General features: G+C 35.2%; 1 protein-coding gene and 1 long non-coding RNA gene across 3 annotated transcripts in view; both read left to right on the forward strand.

The window, feature by feature from the left end:
• LOC137249789 (uncharacterized) overlaps positions 1-22,246 on the forward strand; it is a 59,024-nt gene that overhangs the window by 25,903 nt on the left and 10,875 nt on the right. The gene's annotated exons all lie outside the window — the stretch shown is intronic.
• On the forward strand, positions 19,166-20,234 carry LOC137247594 (uncharacterized). The gene is made up of 3 exons (XM_067778574.1): positions 19,166-19,170; positions 19,235-19,593; positions 19,677-20,234. Exons 1-3 carry the CDS (start codon positions 19,166-19,168, stop codon positions 19,745-19,747), a joined length of 435 nt encoding a protein of 144 aa, XP_067634675.1. The 3' UTR covers positions 19,748-20,234.

Raw genomic sequence — 22,246 nt, forward strand, 5'->3', positions numbered from 1 at the left:
TCGGCGGCGAGGAGTTGGTAAGGCGCATGCAGCAGCTTCTTAGCAAAATATGGGCGGACGAAAGCATGCCCGACGGTTGGAATCTAAGTGTTCTTTGCCCAGTCCACAAGAAGGGGGATACTGCAAAATGCACCAACTATCGTGGAATCAGCCTTCTTAATATCGCATATAAGGTCCTTTCAAGTGTATTGTGCGAAAGATTGAAGCCCACCGTGAACCGGCTGATTGGACCTTATCAGTGCGGCTTCAGACCTGGTAAATCTACCATCGACCAGATTTTCACAATGCGCCAAATCTTGGAAAAAACCCGTGAAAAGAGAATCGACACACATCACCTCTTCGTCGACTTTAAAGCCACCTTCGACAGCACGAAAAGGAGCTGCCTATATGCCGCTATGTCTGAATTTGGTTTCCCCGCAAAACTTATACGGCTGTGCAAAATGACGTTGAGCAACACCATCAGCTCAGTCAGAATTGGGAAGGACCTCTCCGAGCCGTTCGAAACTAAACGAGGTTTCAGACAGGGTGACCCCCTATCGTGCGATTTCTTTAATTTGATGCTGGAGAAAATTATACTAGCTGCAGAACTTAACCGCACTGGAACAATATACTATAAAAGCGTGCAATTACTGGCATATGCTGATGACATTGATATCATCGGCCTAAACACCCGCACTGTTAGTTCTGCTTACTCCAAGCTGGAAAAAGAAGCGGTAAAGATGGGTTTGATGGTGAATGACGACAAAACGAAGTACCTGCTGTCATCGAGCAAAGAGTCAGCGCATATGCGCCTTGGCAACCACGCTACTGTTGGCAGCCATAATTTCGAAATAGTAAAAGACTTCGTTTATTTGGGAACCAACATCAACACTAGCAACAACATCAGCACTGAAATCCAGCGAAGAATCAATATTGCCAATAAATGCTACTTTGGACTAGGTAGGCAATTGAAAAGTAAAGTCCTCTCTCGGCGAACGAAAATCATACTCTACAAGTCACTTATCGTACCCGTCCTGCTATATGGGGCAGAAGCATGGACCATGACAACAGCAGATGAAGCGGCTTTGGGAGTGTTCGAGAGAAAAGTTCTTCGAAAGATTTATGGACCTCTACGCGTTGGCGATGGCGAGTACCGAAGAAGATTTAATGATGAGCTGTACGAGCTATACGCAGACATCAACATAGTCCAGCGAATTAAAATGCAGCGGCTGCGCTGGCTAGGCCATGTTATGCGAATGAAAGATGATGCTCCGGCCAAGAAAGTGTTTCTATCGGAACCCGCCTATGGAAGCAGAGGTAGAGGGCGGCCCCCACTCCGTTGGAAGGACCAGGTGGAAAACGATTTAAACTCCCTTGGTGTGACCAATTGGCGGCGGTTGGCGGAGCGAAGGAGCGACTGGCGCGCCTTGTTGGACGGCCATAACCGTTTAGACGGTTAAGCGCCAATTAAGTAAGTAAGTAAGTGTCTCACTACAACCAATGACGATAACGTCGTCAATATACATAAAAGCCTGATTTGGAGAAATGCCTGAAAATGCTATTGACATCATACGAGAAAAAGAGTTTGGTGTAATATTTAACCCGAAAGGTAAAATTTTCCAACGAAAAGCTCCTCGATCTGTACTGAAAGAAGTTACGTATCTAGATTTAGGGTGAAGGGGTATTTGGTGAAAACCAGAAAAAAGGTCTAAAGTTGAAAAGTATTTGGCTCTGCCAAGATTGTCGAGTATATCATCAACACGTGCTAGTGGAAATTTGTCGCCTATAAGCTTTTTATTGACTGCTCTAAAATCTACGCACATACAAACATAAATCGAGTAGTTTCTTTTTAGCATAAGAAGGCATTTGTTTTTCCAAAATTGATTTAAGCTCTTCTATACGTTTTGAATCGATAGGTGTATCATTTATGCGATAGACATTGAAGTTTTTAATGTCTTCAGTTTGAATATTGAAATCTTTTACGTACTTGACCTCGTCGGTGGTGTTGAAAACTTTTATTATTGGATTTTTTGTATCAACGATACATTTTGCTGTGAAAATACCGTTACAAAGTTCCTGAGAATCAACAAAAACTGGACTTGTCGAATTTTTCAAACTAAAAACACGAAAAACTTCGCATCTTGGTGGAATTACAAGAATATTTGTTGAAGTGCTATGCAAAATTGAAATATTTACCTTTTCTGTCCCTTGTCCGAATGTAATTGTGTCATTAGCATAATTGATTATGCATTTGTTCGTTTTTAGAAAATTTTTCCCTATTATACCGTCCGAAGGAATATTAAAGTTGTCATTGACAGCGTGAAGAGTCAGAGGAAAAAATGTATTTGATGCGATTATACTTGTATTAACTGTTCCTAGTGTCGTTACCGTGTCTGTTGTTACGCCAGTTATATTTATTACGTTAGTATCGTCTACTTCTACATCGTTTGCCAAACTGGAAATTTTTATTAATGAAATGTCTGCCTGTGAATCTACTAGAAAAGGACATATTTTATGAGAATCGCTACAAGCGACTTCGACGAAATCGGAAAAATTTAAATTTAGACAATATATTGATTGAGAAGTATTTAGTCAATTGCTCCTGCTCCCTCAGTGTTCGCGCCTGAGGGGCTTCGGCATTTAAAGAACGAACATTGACTGAGTTTCTAGAATTTGAACCCTGTTTATTGGAATTTCTGTTATTTCCGGACCGATTATTATTGTTATTGTTGGAATTGCTATTGCCTCTATTGTAAATGCCATTATTGCCTCTGTTACAATTGTTATGTCGGAAATTTGTATTCCTGTGTTGCCTATTTGCATTACCGGTAAATCGAAAATTACTATTGTTGTTATATCTGAAATTACTATTACCTCTAGAATTTCCACGGAAATTATTATAGGAATTATTAGCTCTTCTACCTGCTTTGAAAATTCTGAAAAAATGTTATTGGTTACTCTTAAGGCTGCAATTTTTCCCGCGACAACTTTCGAGTTGTCTGGCCTAATTTCACTACATAGCGCTTCTTTAATTTGGTTGACTGATTCTATATGCGTTGGTAGGGCTTCGCGAGCTTTGCCTTCGAGCTTGGATTTTAAAAATGCAACAAAAGTAGGGAGTTAAGTTTTCGTTAGAGAATACTTCCATTAATTCAACTTTATTTATAAACGAGCGAAGTGCTAACGGGTATCCACTGTAGTTGTCTCGCATAATCGAGGCACAAGTATTAATAAACGATTTTTTCTCCTCGATTGTGGCCATGGTTGTAATGTTAAGAATCGGAGTTAGAATAGAAAAACTAGAATTTGGAATTACAGGTTGATCAGCAAGTCCTAAAAAGTCTGCGCTCAGGGATAATTTATAATTATGTTCACTTGTTAAGGTATCAGTTGACGATGCATTTGAAGATGAATCAGAATCTGAATTATTGGAATCTATATCTTGGTCTAAGTTTTTGGAATCTAAATTTTGCTCTGAATTTTTGGAACTTGAACTCGGATGAGAATCTTTAGAAACAACCCTCCCGCTTCTTATGTCCATATGCGTTGAAACGAATAGATAAGATATTAAAATTTTTGTTGCTAGATATGTGGAACTTGTTTATGAAACTTGAATAGAAAATTGAATTTAAAGGAAATTAAATTGGTGCGAGTTGAGTTGAGCTCAAAAGAAAATTATGAAAGTATCCTTAAAGGGAATTTATGAAAATATTTTAAAAGAAATTTGTGAAAGTATGTATTTTTGAAAGCTTTTAGATTTTAGTTATAATTATACAATTGGTAAGCGAATACTTATAGCAAAAAAACTTTAGTTAGTGAATTTTATTGAAATACTAAAGTTAGTGATTAGTTAGTGAAAAGAAAGATTAAAAAATATTTACTTTACGCTTTTGTTGTCCGCAAATCCAAACCCAATGATTGGAATTAGCTGAAAATTTTTCATGCAAAACGGGAAGTGGGAATTGGAATTAACATGCAATTTAAAAGATGTTGAATATTGTTCACGAGTATATTTATTGAAATGTAAGAATTTTAATTGTACAGAATGTGAAAAAAAATGATTTAATTTGAAATGTATGGCAAAAATTATAATTTTATTTGAATTTAAATGCAAAGATTATAGAATGGCAAATATTTTTGTACAGGCTTTAAACGGACGCACCGCTTTTATCAAAATTGTATTGTTTTTATTTTTATAGATACGGGCGCACCGCATCTTTCCAAAATTGTAATATAAATGTCCTCGGACGCACCGGGATTTAAAAAAAAATTTATGTCATGTTATACACGGACGCACCGCTTTAAAGAAAAATTGTAATCATATTTTTAACAAAATTTTTTTTGTATTCTTTTGTGATGGAGCCCACTGTAGGGCAGAGTGGGACTAAAACCAACAATTTTTATGGTTAATTATTAATTATGGCAAATTTTGAAAATAACAAATAAAGCTTTAAAATTTTCCGTTTTTGTCCGACCCTGTCCCACAGTGCCTACCTGGAAGCTTACGCATATACCTATACGTATGTGAAAAATTATTGTTGTTTTTTTTTTTGTAGGAAATAATTTAGTTTAATTTACTACTTTGAATGTAATGAAACAAATTTTGTAATTAGTATGGTAAGTAATTTTTTGAGAAAAAAAAATTTTTAGAAAGTTGGAAAAATTGATATAATATAAAAATGCTTTTTTTTTATATATATATATAATTTAGTAATTTAGTTTATGTTTATTTCTTCAATCAAAATTTGTACTTTAGTTTATATATTTATGAAAATTGAAAAGTATAACCTCTAAAATGTACGTATGTAATGCAAAAAAAATGTTTCGCATACCACTGCCGCTGTACCTCCTACCGCTTGCTGTTTTGGTGCTGCTGGTCTGCCGCTGCGCTTACTGTTCTGCTGCCGCTGGATGGTGTCACTTTTGTTGCTTTGGATGCCGCTATTTCATGATGTTACGGTGGTGTGCCGTTATTAATGTGGTGTGGCTAGTGCCGTTATTAAACTGGCGTGGCTAGTGCCGTTTTTCCACTAGTTTTTTGGTACAGTTCGGTTTTTGATATTATAGTTCAAAATTTAATTTTTTTTCGTTTCCAGTTTCTTTTTGATTTCTTTTATTATTTCTGCTGCCGATTAGTTTTTGTTTTATTATTAATTCCGAAATTTTCTTATTATTTCCGTTTTTATTAAGTTTTTGTGTTATACGTATATATATTTTATTTAAATATCTTTCACCCAAAAAAATTTCCACTAGCCACTGCCATAAGCCACCACCACTGCCATATTTGCGCTGATTTCGTTTTGTAGTTTAATTTTTATATATTTTTTGGTTTTTAATGATTTTAAATTTTTTTTTTTAATTTTCCTTAGTTTTATATATATTTTTTGTAATGATTTTAAATTTTGTATTTTTTTTTGTTAATGGGTTTTTTTTTTTTTAATATTTGTATTTTTTTTTGTAGATTTTTTCAAAGTTTTTAAAATTTTTTTGAAGCGTTTTTGTAAATTTTGTATTTTTTTTTTGTATCTTTTTTCAAATTTTTATATTTTTTTTTTTTTGTAATGGTTTTTAATGTTTTATATTTTTTTTGTAAAGTTTTTTTTTTGTTTTAAACTTTTTTTGTGATATTTGACAGGGCTTCGGCCCACGGTCGCCATATCGAGGATCCATTTTAAATCCAGGGGAAACTAGCGCTCTAATGCGCTCCCGCCCCACACGCGCACTTACTTTCGGCTTTCTTTTTGTTATTTCAAATGAAGTATATTTGTTTTAGTTTCCAAAGTATATTAGTTTCTTTAATTTAAACTTTGTTCTTTTCCACTCTTAGTTCGTTACAACTTTTCTACTTAAGTTAAACTATATTTACAAAAAACTTTCTTTCCTGGTTCACTCTGTCTATAAAATTTATTTATAAAACTTTATTTTTACTTTCTGGTACAGTGTAATTTTTAATTTTTCACCACTGTCCACTGGTTTTGTGCCTTTTCAAAATTGCGCGTCTTAATCTGGTGCCGGTTCACTTTCAACTGAAAACTGCCGCTAACGCAACTCTGTAGCTCGGCAGTTTTTCTTTACGTTGCTTAGCAACGAAATTAATGATGGCGTCGAAATAAATCATGGCGTCGAGCAACGGCAGTTTCAGCCAATCAGAAACTCTCCGAGTTGCTCGACTCTTACAATTTTAGTGATGCCAAGTGCATCTGATGTATGGTTGCATCTTGCACATTTCTAAAGAGGGTTGCAATCTACAATTTATTTTATTTTATTCAGGCATGCTTAACGAACGAAACAATATCATTTCGTTCGTTAAGCATGCCTGATTTTATTTCGTATCGAGGCACTGTCCAAAAGTATATCTGAATTTTCTTTCAACCCCGAAGATAACCTCACATTCGACATGTGGTATGCTCGATATGAAGATTTATTCGAAGTTGACGCAGCAAATCTCGATGACGCAGCAAAAGTCCGCCTACTTGTTAAGGTATCAGTTGACGATGCATTTGAAGATGAATCAGAATCTGAATTATTGGAATCTATATCTTGGTCTAAGTTTTTGGAATCTAAATTTTGCTCTGAATTTTTGGAACTTGAACTCGGATGAGAATCTTTAGAAACAACCCTCCCGCTTCTTATGTCCATATGCGTTGAAACGAATAGATAAGATATTAAAATTTTTGTTGCTAGATATGTGGAACTTGTTTATGAAACTTGAATAGAAAATTGAATTTAAAGGAAATTAAATTGGTGCGAGTTGAGTTGAGCTCAAAAGAAAATTATGAAAGTATTCTTAAAGGGAATTTATGAAAATATTTTAAAAGAAATTTGTGAAAGTATGTATTTTTGAAAGCTTTTAGATTTTAGTTATAATTATACAATTGGTAAGCGAATACTTATAGCAAAAAAACTTTAGTTAGTGAATTTTATTGAAATACTAAAGTTAGTGATTAGTTAGTGAAAAGAAAGATTAAAAAATATTTACTTTACGCTTTTGTTGTCCGCAAATCCAAACCCAATGATTGGAATTAGCTGAAAATTTTTCATGCAAAACGGGAAGTGGGAATTGGAATTAACATGCAATTTAAAAGATGTTGAATATTGTTCACGAGTATATTTATTGAAATGTAAGAATTTTAATTGTACAGAATGTGAAAAAAAATGATTTAATTTGAAATGTATGGCAAAAATTATAATTTTATTTGAATTTAAATGCAAAGATTATAGAATGGCAAATATTTTTGTACAGGCTTTAAACGGACGCACCGCTTTTATCAAAATTGTATTGTTTTTATTTTTATAGATACGGGCGCACCGCATCTTTCCAAAATTGTAATATAAATGTCCTCGGACGCACCGGGATTTAAAAAAAAATTTATGTCATGTTATACACGGACGCACCGCTTTAAAGAAAAATTGTAATCATATTTTTAACAAAATTTTTTTTGTATTCTTTTGTGATGGAGCCCACTGTAGGGCAGAGTGGGACTAAAACCAACAATTTTTATGGTTAATTATTAATTATGGCAAATTTTGAAAATAACAAATAAAGCTTTAAAATTTTCCGTTTTTGTCCGACCCTGTCCCACAGTGCCTACCTGGAAGCTTACGCATATACCTATACGTATGTGAAAAATTATTGTTGTTTTTTTTTTTTGTAGGAAATAATTTAGTTTAATTTACTACTTTGAATGTAATGAAACAAATTTTGTAATTAGTATGGTAAGTAATTTTTTGAGAAAAAAAATTTTTTAGAAAGTTGGAAAAATTGATATAATATAAAAATGCTTTTTTTTTATATATATATATAATTTAGTAATTTAGTTTATGTTTATTTCTTCAATCAAAATTTGTACTTTAGTTTATATATTTATGAAAATTGAAAAGTATAACCTCTAAAATGTACGTATGTAATGCAAAAAAAATGTTTCGCATACCACTGCCGCTGTACCTCCTACCGCTTGCTGTTTTGGTGCTGCTGGTCTGCCGCTGCGCTTACTGTTCTGCTGCCGCTGGATGGTGTCACTTTTGTTGCTTTGGATGCCGCTATTTCATGATGTTACGGTGGTGTGCCGTTATTAATGTGGTGTGGCTAGTGCCGTTATTAAACTGGCGTGGCTAGTGCCGTTTTTCCACTAGTTTTTTGGTACAGTTCGGTTTTTGATATTATAGTTCAAAATTTAATTTTTTTTCGTTTCCAGTTTCTTTTTGATTTCTTTTATTATTTCTGCTGCCGATTAGTTTTTGTTTTATTATTAATTCCGAAATTTTCTTATTATTTCCGTTTTTATTAAGTTTTTGTGTTATACGTATATATATTTTATTTAAATATCTTTCACCCAAAAAAATTTCCACTAGCCACTGCCATAAGCCACCACCACTGCCATATTTGCGCTGATTTCGTTTTGTAGTTTAATTTTTATATATTTTTTGGTTTTTAATGATTTTAAATTTTTTTTTTTAATTTTCCTTAGTTTTATATATATTTTTTGTAATGATTTTAAATTTTGTATTTTTTTTTGTTAATGGGTTTTTTTTTTTTTAATATTTGTATTTTTTTTTGTAGATTTTTTCAAAGTTTTTAAAATTTTTTTGAAGCGTTTTTGTAAATTTTGTATTTTTTTTTTGTATCTTTTTTCAAATTTTTATATTTTTTTTTTTGTAATGGTTTTTAATGTTTTATATTTTTTTTGTAAAGTTTTTTTTTTGTTTTAAACTTTTTTTGTGATATTTGACAGGGCTTCGGCCCACGGTCGCCATATCGAGGATCCATTTTAAATCCAGGGGAAACTAGCGCTCTAATGCGCTCCCGCCCCACACGCGCACTTACTTTCGGCTTTCTTTTTGTTATTTCAAATGAAGTATATTTGTTTTAGTTTCCAAAGTATATTAGTTTCTTTAATTTAAACTTTGTTCTTTTCCACTCTTAGTTCGTTACAACTTTTCTACTTAAGTTAAACTATATTTACAAAAAACTTTCTTTCCTGGTTCACTCTGTCTATAAAATTTATTTATAAAACTTTATTTTTACTTTCTGGTACAGTGTAATTTTTAATTTTTCACCACTGTCCACTGGTTTTGTGCCTTTTCAAAATTGCGCGTCTTAATCTGGTGCCGGTTCACTTTCAACTGAAAACTGCCGCTAACGCAACTCTGTAGCTCGGCAGTTTTTCTTTACGTTGCTTAGCAACGAAATTAATGATGGCGTCGAAATAAATCATGGCGTCGAGCAACGGCAGTTTCAGCCAATCAGAAACTCTCCGAGTTGCTCGACTCTTACAATTTTAGTGATGCCAAGTGCATCTGATGTATGGTTGCATCTTGCACATTTCTAAAGAGGGTTGCAATCTACAATTTATTTTATTTTATTCAGGCATGCTTAACGAACGAAACAATATCATTTCGTTACGATAATCAACGCTAATAAACGAAACGAAGTCACTTCGTTTCGTTTATTAACGTTAAGAACGTCAAATTAACGTTAATTTGACGATCTTAACGTTAATAAACGAAACGAAGTGACTTCGTTCCGTTTATTAGCGTTGATTATCGTAACGAAATGATATCGTTTCGTTCGTTAAGCATGCCTGATTTTATTTCGTATCGAGGCACTGTCCACAAGTATATCTGAATTTTCTTTCAACCCCGAAGATAACCTCACATTCGACATGTGGTATGCTCGATATGAAGATTTATTCGAAGTTGACGCAGCAAATCTCGATGACGCAGCAAAAGTCCGCCTACTTTTTTCGGAACATACCAAATACATTAGTTTTATTTTGCCAAAACACTCACGAAATCTAACCTTCAAAGAAATCGTGGAAACACTTACCAAATTGTTTAGTCTACAGAAATCTTTGTTCAACATTCGATACCAATGCTTACAGCTAACGAAAGACACGAACATATATTTTACGACGTATGCAGGCAGAGAAATTTCAGCTCAACAAATTAACGTTGGATCAGGTTAAATGCTTAATTTTCATTATGGATTTAAAGTCACATGACGATTTCGAAATAAGAATCAAATTGTTGACACGCCTAGATAGTGACGATACTCTTACACTCGAGAAGTTGTCAGCGGAATGCAAGCGGCTGTTGAATCTAAAAGCAGATACAACATTAGTCGAAACAAAAAAAGAAGTAACGTCAATCAACAAAGTGCAGGCGTCCAAGGCAAACAACAAGAGAGTGCCAAAATCACCGTGTTGGTTGTGTGGGGCATGCATTACGCATCCGAATGCTCATTCAGCAAACCCAAATGGAAACAGTGCAATTGCACGGGACACAAGGAAGGCTATTGTGAGTCAGCTAAAACGCTCAAACATCAAAAGCAGAAATCGTCAAACTACAAGTACGAGGGAAAGGCTAAGAAAAAGAGTCAAGGTGAAGAGAAAAAAATCACCAGTATATTCGCTACGAAGAAAATCAATGTGAACAATAGAAAATACATTCGCGTACACATGAACGAGTTCCCAATTGATCTGCATTTGACACAGCGTCAAACATAACAATAATATCGGAAAATATTTTCAAACAGCTTCACGTGAACAATACAACAAAGCCCAGTAACACAGCTCGTAGCGCAACTAGCAAATTACCATTATCAGCACAATTTACATGTTCAGCAAAATTCAAAGGGAATAAAACAACTGCAACGTGCTATGCCACGCCCATTAAACACATACACGTTCTAGGTCTAGACTGGATCGCAGCTTTGAAGCTCGACAAAGGGCCAATAAATTCACTTTGCAATAAATTCATAGATAAAAGTGTTAAAACCGATAAAATATAAAACATGTCAAAAATTTATTTCCATATGTTTTCGACGATAGTCTTGGGCACATCTGGCGATCAAGCCAAACCAGTAACCGATTTTTCGACCTAAACGACCTTTCGCTTACGCCATACAAGGACTAGTTGCAGCGGAACTCCAACGGCTTCAAGACATAAATGTCATCACACCAGTCAATAATTTAGACTGAGCTGCGCCCATCGTGGTTACCAGGAAAACAAATGGAAGTGTACGATTATGCGGCGATTTTTCAACAGGGCTTAACAACGCGTTAGAAATGCATCAGTATCCACTACCATTACCGGAAGATCTATTCGCACGGTTAGCTAAAGCGAAGGTTTTCAGCCACATCGATCTTTCAGACGCATTTCTACAAGTTGAAGCCGACTATGATTCTAAACATCTACTCACTATAAATACTTTTTCGATACAATCGAATGGTATTCGGTGTTAAATCGTTTCCAACAATATTCCAGCAAATTATGGATAAAATGTTAGCGGGACTGAATGGAGTAGCGGCATACATCGACGACATTTGCGTAGCAGGTACAAGTCAAGACGATCACGATAAAAAATTACACGACGTGTTGAAACGCATACAAGAGTTCGGATTGAAAATTAAATTCGATAAATGCAAATTCTATGCAAATCAAATAAAATACCTTGGGTTTATTATAAATGAAGAGGGCATACAACCAGATCCAGCGCGCATATCAGCTATAACACAGATGCCCGAACCAAACGATTTATCCGAATTACGATCATTTTTAGGTGCAATCAATTTTTATGGTAAATTTATAAAGCACTTACGTACCTATCGAGAACCTTTAGATAATCTACTGAAAGCAAACGTTAAATGGGTATGGACACAAAAACACCGCGTCTGTTTTAACCAACTCAAAAGTGTTTTATCTTCGGATCTTTTGTTGACACATTTCGACCCAAAACTGGACATAATTGTGGCGGCAGACGCATCAAACTACGGCCTCGGAGCATGTATTTACACGAGTATCCCGATGGTTCAGTAAAGGCAATATGCCATTCGTCACGATCGCTAACTGAAGCAGAGAGAGCGTACAGCCAATTCGAAAAAGAGGGTCTCGCTATAGTTTTTGCGCTCACCTAATTCCAGAAAATGATTTTTGGACGCAAATTCAAACTACAGACGGATCACAAACCTTTACTGGCTATTTTCTGTAACAAAAAAGGTATCGCTGTACATCAAGCGAACAGATTGCAGCGATGGGCAATAAACTTATTAGCTTATGACTTCGACATAAGCTACGTATCCACAAACAACTTTGGTCACGCAGACGTTTTATCCCGGCTAATTAATAAAAATATTACACCGTCAGAATATTATGTCATAGCTTCAATCCGCCTGGAAAATGAAGTTCGCTAAACACTTTCAGATTCTATGGCAAAGTTACCCATTACTCATAAAATGGTTTCTTATGAGTCGCTCAAAGAATCAACATTGCAAACAGTCTTGAATTTTGTAAACGACGGTTGGCCAAATACTACAGAAGGCACGGATGAATTAAATAAATTTTTTATCGTAAAGACAATCTCAAGTTACCATACTTTCATACTATAGAAGGCACGGATCAATTAAACAAATTTTTTATCGTAAAGACAATCTCAGCGTGGTTGAAGGATGCCTCATGTTTGGAAACCGTATAGTCTTACCAGCAAAACTGCGAAGGAGAGTGTTAAAACAAATACATAAAGGACACCCAGGCATCGAACGCACAAAATCGGTAGCGAGAGGTTTTGTGTACTGGCCCAATATCGACGATGATATTGTCTCCCTGGTACGAAACTGCAGCAGGTGTGCATCAGCAGCAAAACGACCGACTAAGACACTTCTAAAGGCATGGCCTACTGCTTCAGAAGCTTGGGAACGACTACATGTTGACTACGCAGCTCCATTAGATAATAACTACTTTCTGATCATTGTAGACGCGTACTCAAAGTGGCCTGAGATAATTCAAACAACAAGCATTTCTAACACCAAAACAATCGAAATGCTGAATGAAGTTTTCCGCTGACTGGGTATACCAAAATGCATTGTTTCGGACAAGGGATCGCAATTTGTAAGCACGCAATTTGAAAGATTCCTGGAAACAAATGGAATCGAACATATTCGATCCAGCCCGTATTATCCTATGTCCAACGGACAAGCGGGGCGATTCGTGGACACCTTTAAAAGAGCGTTAAAGAAATTAAAAGGGGAAGGAAATACAGTCCAAAATTTACAATCATTTCTTCAGGTTTACCGATCGACTCCGAACAAAAACACGCCAAACCAGACATCACCAGCTGAGGGTTTATTCGGTCGCAACATACGAATTCCGTTAAACCTGATATTGCCCAGCAATTCCAAACAAGCTGGACCGCAAACAAGCATACAATAACAAAATATGCAAAAACAATTTAATAAGAAACATGGTGCTAAACATTCTGATTTTGTACCACCGCAACCGGTTTACGTCACTATACATCATCATAACAAGTTTGACTGGAAGCCCACCCAAATCATAGAAAGAGTTGGGGCGGTCATGTAAAACTTGAGATTGAGCAACGGAAGAGTTATCCGTGCACATGCAAACCAAATCCGCAAATGGGGAAATGAAGATATTCCTTCAGAAGAGTCGGCAAATAAGAGCTCACTAGCGGAAGCTTTTGGGTTATACGAGGACAAACCACAAAAAGATGGCGGTGCAACGGATTTTAACGAAAATGCAGTGAATGAAACAGAAAGGCAAACACCCTATACTGAGGTCGATTCACTCTCAGGCGTAAAACCTAGAAGGACCAGCCGTCTACGTAAACCTGTGAAGAGATACTCACCGAAATGAGAAGCCTCTTAGGAGGGAATCATCACTCAACAGGGAAGGTGTTGGATACAAATACAACCTGCAAGTTACCATACTTTCATATGCACACATAAACACTGAACGCCTTATGACAGTTGAAAGAATGTTGGTCGAGAACACGTTTTGCACATTTTTGTATCATAACTTTTATACTTATCATTTTTTATACTTATTGTAATTAGTTAACTTAATAAAGTGTGAATTGAATTCTAAATGGTAGAAACACAACAGTATTCGATTGTGAAATTATACTCAGAGAGTTCTAAACGTATTCTCGATAATTTGGATGAAGGGTCCTTCATATCGAATAAATAAACTAAAGACCGATGGTCTAATCTAACTTTAAAATGTGTACCATAGACGTATGGTCCAAACTGTTTAATTGCAAAGTATATTGCCAAAAGTTCTAGTTCTATAATTGCTTTATTTTGTTCTGATTTGCTAAATGCTTTTGAAGCGAAACAAATTGGTAAATCGTTACCATTGTGATTTTGACTAAGTATCGTGCCGCAACCATTCTTTGAAGCATCAACTGTTATTAAAAATTCCTTAGTGAAGTCTGGATATTGCAATAGTTTTGGTGACATTAGGCTGCGCTTAAGTTTCGAAAGCTAATTCACATGAAGTATCCCAGTTAAATTCGACATTTTTTCGGCTCAAACGGTTTAATGGTGCTGATAAAGTAGCGAAATCTGGTATAAATCTCCTATAGTAGTTGGTAAATGAAACGAATCTTCTAACTGCATCTTTGTCACGGGGTTTAGAATATTTTTTTATCGCTTCTATTTTCGAATCGTCAGGTAATAGACCTTTAGCTGAGCATTTATGCCCTAAAAATGTTACCTCAGATCGAAAAAAATTGCATTTGATAGGGTTAAGCCGTAAATTAAACTTCCTGCATGGTGCGCTTCACTGCATCCAATGACTATAACATCGTCTATATACATGAATGCTTGGTTAGGTGCAATACCGGAAAATGCAATTGACATCATTCTGGAAAAGGAATTAGGAGCAACGTTTAGACCAAACGGTAAGATTTTCCAACGGAAAGCTCCGCGATCTGTACTAAATGATGTTATATCTCTTAAATCTTTATGCAAAGGGATCCGATGGAAACCAGAAAAAAGATCCAAAGTCGAAAAATATTTCGCTCGACCAAGGTTGTCCAAAATATCGTCTACACGAGCCAACGGAAATTTCTCTGCAATTAGTGTTTTGTTGACTGTCCTAAAGTCTACACGCATTCGATACGATTTTTGGCCAGTTGGGTATTTTTTCGGTACTAAAATCAATGGTATTTTGTAATTTGATGAACTTCCTTCAATTAAATTATTTTTAAGCAAATTACCGACCTGTTTATTTATTTCGGCACGCTGCGAATATGGCAATCTGTAGTATTTTATGTATACTGGTGCCTTGTCTGTTAGTCTTAGTTTTTGAACGTAAAAATTATTAAGTGTCATTAAGTCGTGTTTTAGTGCAAATATATCGGAATATTTCAAACATAAATCGAGTAATTTCTCTTTAGCAAAAGAAGGCATTTGTTTTACTAAAATTGATTTAAGCTCTTCTATGCGTTTTGAATCGATAGATGTATCATATATGCGATTAACATTAAAATTGTGTATGTCCTCAGCTTGAATATTAAAATCTTTAAAACTTAAAAACTTTACTTCGTCTGTGGTGTTTAAAACGTTTATAATTGGATTTTTTGTATCAATGATACATTTAGATGTGAAAACACCGTTGCAAAGTTCATGCGAATCTACAAAAACTGGATTTGTAGAACTTTTCAAACTAAAAACACGAAAAACTTCGCATCTTGGTGGAATTACAAGAGTATTTGTTGAAGTGCTATGCAAAATTGAAATATTTACTTTCTCTGTCCCTTGTCCGAATGTAATTGTGTCATTGGCATAATTGATTATGCATTTGTTCATTCTTAGAAAGTCTTTCCCTATTATACCGTCCGAAGGAATATTGAAGTTGTCATTCACAACGTGAAGAGTCAGAGGAAAAAATGTATTTGAGGCTATTATATTTGTATTAACTGTGCCTAGTGTCGTTACTGTGTCTGCTGTTACGCCTGTTATATTTATTACGTTACTGTTATCAACTATTGCATCGCTTGCCAAACTGGAAATTTTTATTAGTGAAATGTCTGCTTGTGAGTCTACTAGAAAAGAACATATTTTATGAGAATCGCTACAAGCGACTTCGACGAAATCGGAAAAATTTAAATTTAGACAAAATATTGATTTAGAAGTATTTAATCGAATTGCTCCTGCTCCCTCAGTGTTCGTTACTGAGGGGCTTCGGCGTTTATAGAACGAACATTGGCGGAATTTCTATTATTCGACCGCTGATTATTTGAATTTCTAATATTTGTTGATCGACTGCTATTGCCATTTCTGTTATTGTTGTTAGACCTATTGTTGCCCCTATTGTAACTAGTATTGCAAAAATTGGTATGGTTATTTTGCCTGTTTATATTTCCATTGTATCTAAAATTGTTATTATTATTATACCTGAAATTGCTGTGACCTCTAAAATTTCCTCTGAAGTTTCCACTGAAACTAGATCTTATTGGGCGTGACCGAAATGCTAAAACTTGACGCTCTTTTACCTCCTGTTCGCGTTCTATTATCATCATTGCTACTACGTCTTTAGAATCTTTGAAAGCAGTTGAAGCAAGTATAGACTTTACCATGTCTGAACGACTATTCAGGCTACAAACGTTAATTGTTTGCTCAACCGCCATTTCATGAACTTTTGCCTGCGTCATGCCCTCGATTATCAGAGATCGCTCTAGTGGATTACCACTGTAATTTTCTCGCATCATTTGGGCACACGAAGTAATGAATGATTTCTTTTGATCTGTTGTTGCCATTGTGGAATGCGTGAGATTTAGATCGGAAGTAAGATTTAAGTCGGAAGTAGGTTGATTTAGAAGCTGAATTATCAAAACCGAAAAAGTATCCTGTTAAGGAGTCTCTTACACCAATTGTGGTATTTGAAGCTGTTGACGAATTGTCGGAATCGGACATGTAAGAAAAATGCGAAGAAAACAAATTTTTAAATTGAACAGCACAGGCTAATGCGTGAAGCAAAATATGGGTCGCTGAAAGCGAAAATATAAAATGGCTCTAAACTTGAAGGGATTATATAGAAGTTACCTTTAAAATTAAAGTTATGTAATACGCTGGAAAAAATAAAATTTGAAAAATACGAAGTTACTATGAGCTTACCAAATTTATGTATATTTAAAAAAAAAATTTATGATCGGATTTACAATTTCAAATATTGTTATAATGCGGACGCACCGCGTTTAATCAAAGTTCTAAAGTTGTTGTTTTATAACGGACGCACCGCTTTTATGCAAAATTCTCAAGTTGTATTACGGACGCACCGCTTTTATGTCAAATTTATCAAATTGTTTTTATATTACAGACGCACCGCTTTTCTTTCTAAAATGTTTGTATAACAGACGTACCGTTTTTAATTTAAATTTATCAAATAGTATCACGGACGCACCGTGGTAATTAAAAAAAAAAAACCCATATTTATGTTTGCAAAATAAATTGTTACGCTTGAAGACGTACATACATATATGGGGTAGTGAGGCAAAAACCAAAAAAAAAATTTTCCAAACAATGAAATTTTACAACGTAATGTTTTTATGAAAGTTTACAATAATTAGAATTTTTTATTTATAAATTGTATTTGGAATCAGCGAAATTAAATTTTTACACATTTTTGAAGTTGTCATTAAAAGAGTTGAAATGTACCGAATGAGAAAAAGTAGGAAAAACTAGGAAATTTATTTGACCGAATGCATTAAAATGGAGAACTTGGTTTTGTTTTGTCCAACTTTGACCCATATTATTTTGAAATAAATTCATAGAAATTTTTATAAATGTATTTGTGTTGTGCTTTTTTTTTGTCTTTGCTTTTTTTTGTATGTTTGTTATGTTTTAATAATAATAAATGTTGTTTGAAAATAGTAATAGTAACTACATAGGTGATGTTGATGTTTGGTATTTATAGGAAAAGTTAATTATGATACAGTAAGGTATTTAAAGAAAAGAAACAAATTGATGGTTATAGTAACTTATTTATAAAAAGATGATACTAGAACTGAAAACTACAATTTGTTTAAAAGAAATCAAATTTAGAAGACTTTAAAATTTTAAAATTAATATTGGAAAAATATTCGTAACTGTCTACATATGTCGTGTGCACACTGTGCGCCATACCAATGTAAAATATTTAAGCTGGGAACTGTGATGCTAAATAATAACCTCCTCTGCTGCTCTTTGCTGCCAGTCCGCTTGTAATTGCATCTGCTGTTTTTCGGCGTTATGTAAAACTCTTATGTATATTTAAAATGTACCGGTGTTAATATAGCTACTTGTAGCTGTACTTGAGATGGCGTGATTTAGCGAGGCACGTTATGTAATTTTTTGGTACAGTGTTCCTTTTGTAGATTTAGTTTTTTATATTATTTTCGTATTAATTAATTTCGCAGATTATTTCGGTATTTATTAGATTGGCATTATCTCGGTTTTTGTAAATTTTTTAAATTTTCAGTTTTATCTCCGTTATGTAGTAAAGTCGATTTTTTCGTGTTTAGTAGTATTTGATTATCTCTGTTTTTATTAGTTTTTGTAAATTATTTTAGACTATCTGTGCGTTATTTTGGGAAAAGTTCTTTAGTTATTTCGTTGATTATTACCTCCGTATATATTAGCTTTTCGTATTATAATTTGCACATCACATACCACCTTCTGTATCGTATGAAAAGTTTTTATAGAAAAAGTTATAAGTTAATTCAGTTGCTTTTTCAGCATTTTTTTTTTTTTGTAAGTTTTTTAAATCGGTTTTTTGAATGTTTTTAATGTTATTACAAATCAGGTTATTGATATTGTAACAACCCTGTGGCGAAAACATAAATGTAATACAACCCTGAATAGAAGAAAAGAAAATAATAAAAAGAAGAGGAAGACACTTCCGGTTAATCGAGAAAAGAAAAAGCGTGTTTGATTTTCAAGGAAAAACCTTAATCGATTTGGATCGTTTGATAACCAACTTAAAAGTATTAAATTTTATATCTCAGGTGTGAGGTTTCCACCATACAACATAAATAATCTTATATTTCATTAACCCATTAACGCCGGCTGTACTTTACAAAGTACAGTAAAATTTTCATGGACAAACAATTATCGATTTTTGTAAAGTTATTACTTGTAAAGTTAGTTGACAGTCTAACGTACACCTTATAATTTTTTGAAAGCCACTGGATTTACATTTTGACATTTATGAAGTTGTCAAAACTAATCAATTACAAAAAAATTCCGTGTTTCAAGAGTTGTGCTTCTATAAAGTGATATAAAAGTGTATTGTTTTGTTTTGAATAAGTTTGGTAATTATAAAAGTGTTCCATAAGGTAAGAGTAGACATCCTATATTGAAGGTTTTTTGTGAAGTGGAATTATATTTAACTTTTCACGTGTGAAAATATGGTGTACTTTTTAAAGTACAGTCGGCATATACGGTTTCATATTTTCTTCTTTCTACCCCGAATTTAGAAATGTCTGCAACAAAAAGAAAAATACTTTCCACGCAAAAAATGATTTCAGAGGGCTTGAAGAAGCTGTTAATGCACTATTTTGTGATGATAGTGAGAATAATGATGTGGCAAACCCCGACTTGATTATCATTGCTCCCGAGCTAGACCCACTAACCGACTCCGGAGAATTTGATGAGGACAATTTATGCATGCTGCCAACAGATTTGCCAGGACGTGTTGAGCTCGACATCGATGAGGATAAGATTGAGTGTAATCAATCAACGGGCTCAGCATCAGTAATAAACTCCCCGTTAGAAAAGCAGGATCAACCTGCAATGTCTTCATCGAACTCCATTTCAGAGAAATACCTAGCAATCGGTAATTGGTTACCTATGCTTTTTGCTAGTTATGGAATATTTTGTACCCTAATCATTTACTGCTTGCTTACTTCTCTTTTATAGATACACGAAATTGTAAATGGCTAAAAAAAGATCCAAAATACTCCATCCAATACAATGACAATATATATTGAAACATTTGATACAACTATCGTTTTCAAAGAATTTTTAACGAACGAAATAGTTCAATACATGTGTGATCAAACCATGTTATATGCACACTCCGATAAAAATAATCCAAAATTTAGAATTGACGTTGAGGAGATGAGAGTCTTTATAGCTATTTTGTTTTTTACTGGTTACGATAAGTTACCAACAGAACGTGCATACTGGCAGCTCGACGAGGATGTTGGTGTGCCCTTAGTCTCAGAAGCCATGACTAGAGATCGTTATATCGAAATAAAAAGATACCTTGATCTTGCAGACAACACCAAGATCAATAATTCCACAGAAAAAATGTATAAAGTAAGGCACGAGTCCCAAGAAAAAGACGTGCACCATCATTTGTGGAAAGGAGTAATAATGGACATATTCCACAAAAGTACAGGACAATTGCGTTGCGTCGTGTGCCATCAACGGAGTATTTGGCCATGTGCCATGTGCAAAAAACGCTTTGCATAATACGAGATTCTTTCGCACAATATCATACCTAATTTTCTTATATTACTCTTATTTTTTGTGTTTATGAGTTTTTTTGTAATCTATGTTGAAGTCGAAAGTGTACTTTTATCTTATGAACTTATATTTCAATAAAACTAAAATCATTTGCTTTGTATAAACAAATATGTGATTACATGAAAAATAGTATATACTAATGCCGGTTGTACTTTAAAAATTACAGCCTGGGAAATGGGCGTGGTCATAAAAAGAATTTTTTTAAATCATTTTTTGCATACAGGGGGCGAGAGTAACTTGTGCATAAAAAATCATAAAAATCGGTCCACGGGTTATGTACCCCGGCGTTATTGGGTTAAGAACCATGTCCGATATGGCTAATCGCAGTGAAATCATAAACACATTGAATGAAATGGGAGTGGAATTCCCATTGACCGCCACAAACACCCAATTACGGCGGCTCCTCCATGACGTAATAGGAGATGGAGCCATTGCCGATATGGCTACTAATTCTGCCCATGATCATACTGCCGTTTCTAATAATTTCACCACTGCTGCTCCTGATGACATCGCAATTACCACCACTGCCGTTTCCAATATTGCTACTGCTGCTGACATCGTAATCACCACTACTGCCACTGCCGTTTCCAATATTGGTACCAATGCTACTGCTGCTGACACCGCAATCGCCACCACTGCCGTTTCCAATATTGCTACTGCTGCCGACACCACAATCACCACTACTGCTACTGCCGTTGCTGACCTCGTTACTACTGCTATTGCCGACATTACTGATGATACCTTTCATATCGCCACCCAAGTTAACACCGCTGGTGCCTATTTTATTAATAATGCTGCTGCCACTGCCGATGCTCTTCCTACTGCCGCTACTGCCGACGCCGCCTCTAACGCCATTGCCGCCATTGACGATCTGGCTACATTACGTAAGCGTTTAGAAATGTTAAAATTAATAAAAGAAATCGACGAAATTAAAAGCAACTCGCGATCGTTGCAAGTACGGCGACTCGATTTTGGAGACATAGAGCATGCTCTGCCCAAATTTAGTGGAGACGACATCTCAATGACGGTGCAAAATTTCCTTCGGGATTTCGAAGAGGTCACTAAGGCATCGGGCGCAGATGACCGCTTTAAATTGTTAGCGTTACGTCGGTGCTTAACGGGTACGGCGAAAGTATTTTTAGCATCCACGACTGCTTTGAACTATGGGGCGTTAAAAAAGGCATTGGAATTAGAATTCACCATGCCAATCACACGAAATGAAGTCTATAAAATGTTGGCCCGAAGGCGTTGGGACAAAAAGAAGGAGTCTATGCATTGCTACGTATTGGCCATGCAGGCCATTGCAAAAAGGGCAAATATTACCGAGCGGGAGGTAATTGAATTCATCACTGACGGGATTGGCAGCGCAGTCCCTAACGTACAACTGCTATTGCCTGCCAGGGGTCTAGAGGAATTAAAACAATTGATTGGACGATATGAAAGAAGATACTTTGTGCCTGATGCAGTATCTACTACCTCTGTACCTACAGCGCGTCGGCAATCATTCAGATGATGGTAGCAAAAAGTGCTACAACTGCTCCAAAAATGGGCATATAAAACCCAACTGCCCTTACCCGTTGCGGCCAGGAGGGTCATCTTTTCGGTGCTGGCGGATGGGCCATGACCATCGCTCGTCCCCAACCCGGCCAAGGTGTTGAAACCGAACAACCAGGTAGCAGTGGCAATGCAGAATGAAGACGAGGAATCGGTAGCCATTGACGCTTTTAAGTATGTAAGTATTACGTTTAGGGTGAAAGAAAGAGTATTGCTTGATGTAGTAATTTCTCTTTCCGACACCGGCAGTCCGGTTAGTTTTATACAATTGCTCCACCTACAGGAATGTAGTAACATAAATACGGTGGAATATAAAGGAATTGGGGTAGAAAAATATATATTATTACAAAAATACAATGTCATATAAAATTTAAAGAAATGTCCAATAAAATTGAATTAAATGT

The sequence above is a fragment of the Eurosta solidaginis genome, chromosome 4 (assembly GCF_040869045.1).
Source record: "Eurosta solidaginis isolate ZX-2024a chromosome 4, ASM4086904v1, whole genome shotgun sequence".
Classification (NCBI taxonomy): Eukaryota; Metazoa; Arthropoda; class Insecta; order Diptera; family Tephritidae; genus Eurosta; species Eurosta solidaginis.

Bases quoted from the DNA above. Each gene is read 5' to 3' on its own strand.
- LOC137247594 (XM_067778574.1), top strand. The intron at 19,594-19,676 runs GTAATTGGTTAC...TCTCTTTTATAG, and splicing joins AGAGAAATACCTAGCAATCG to ATACACGAAATTGTAAATGG.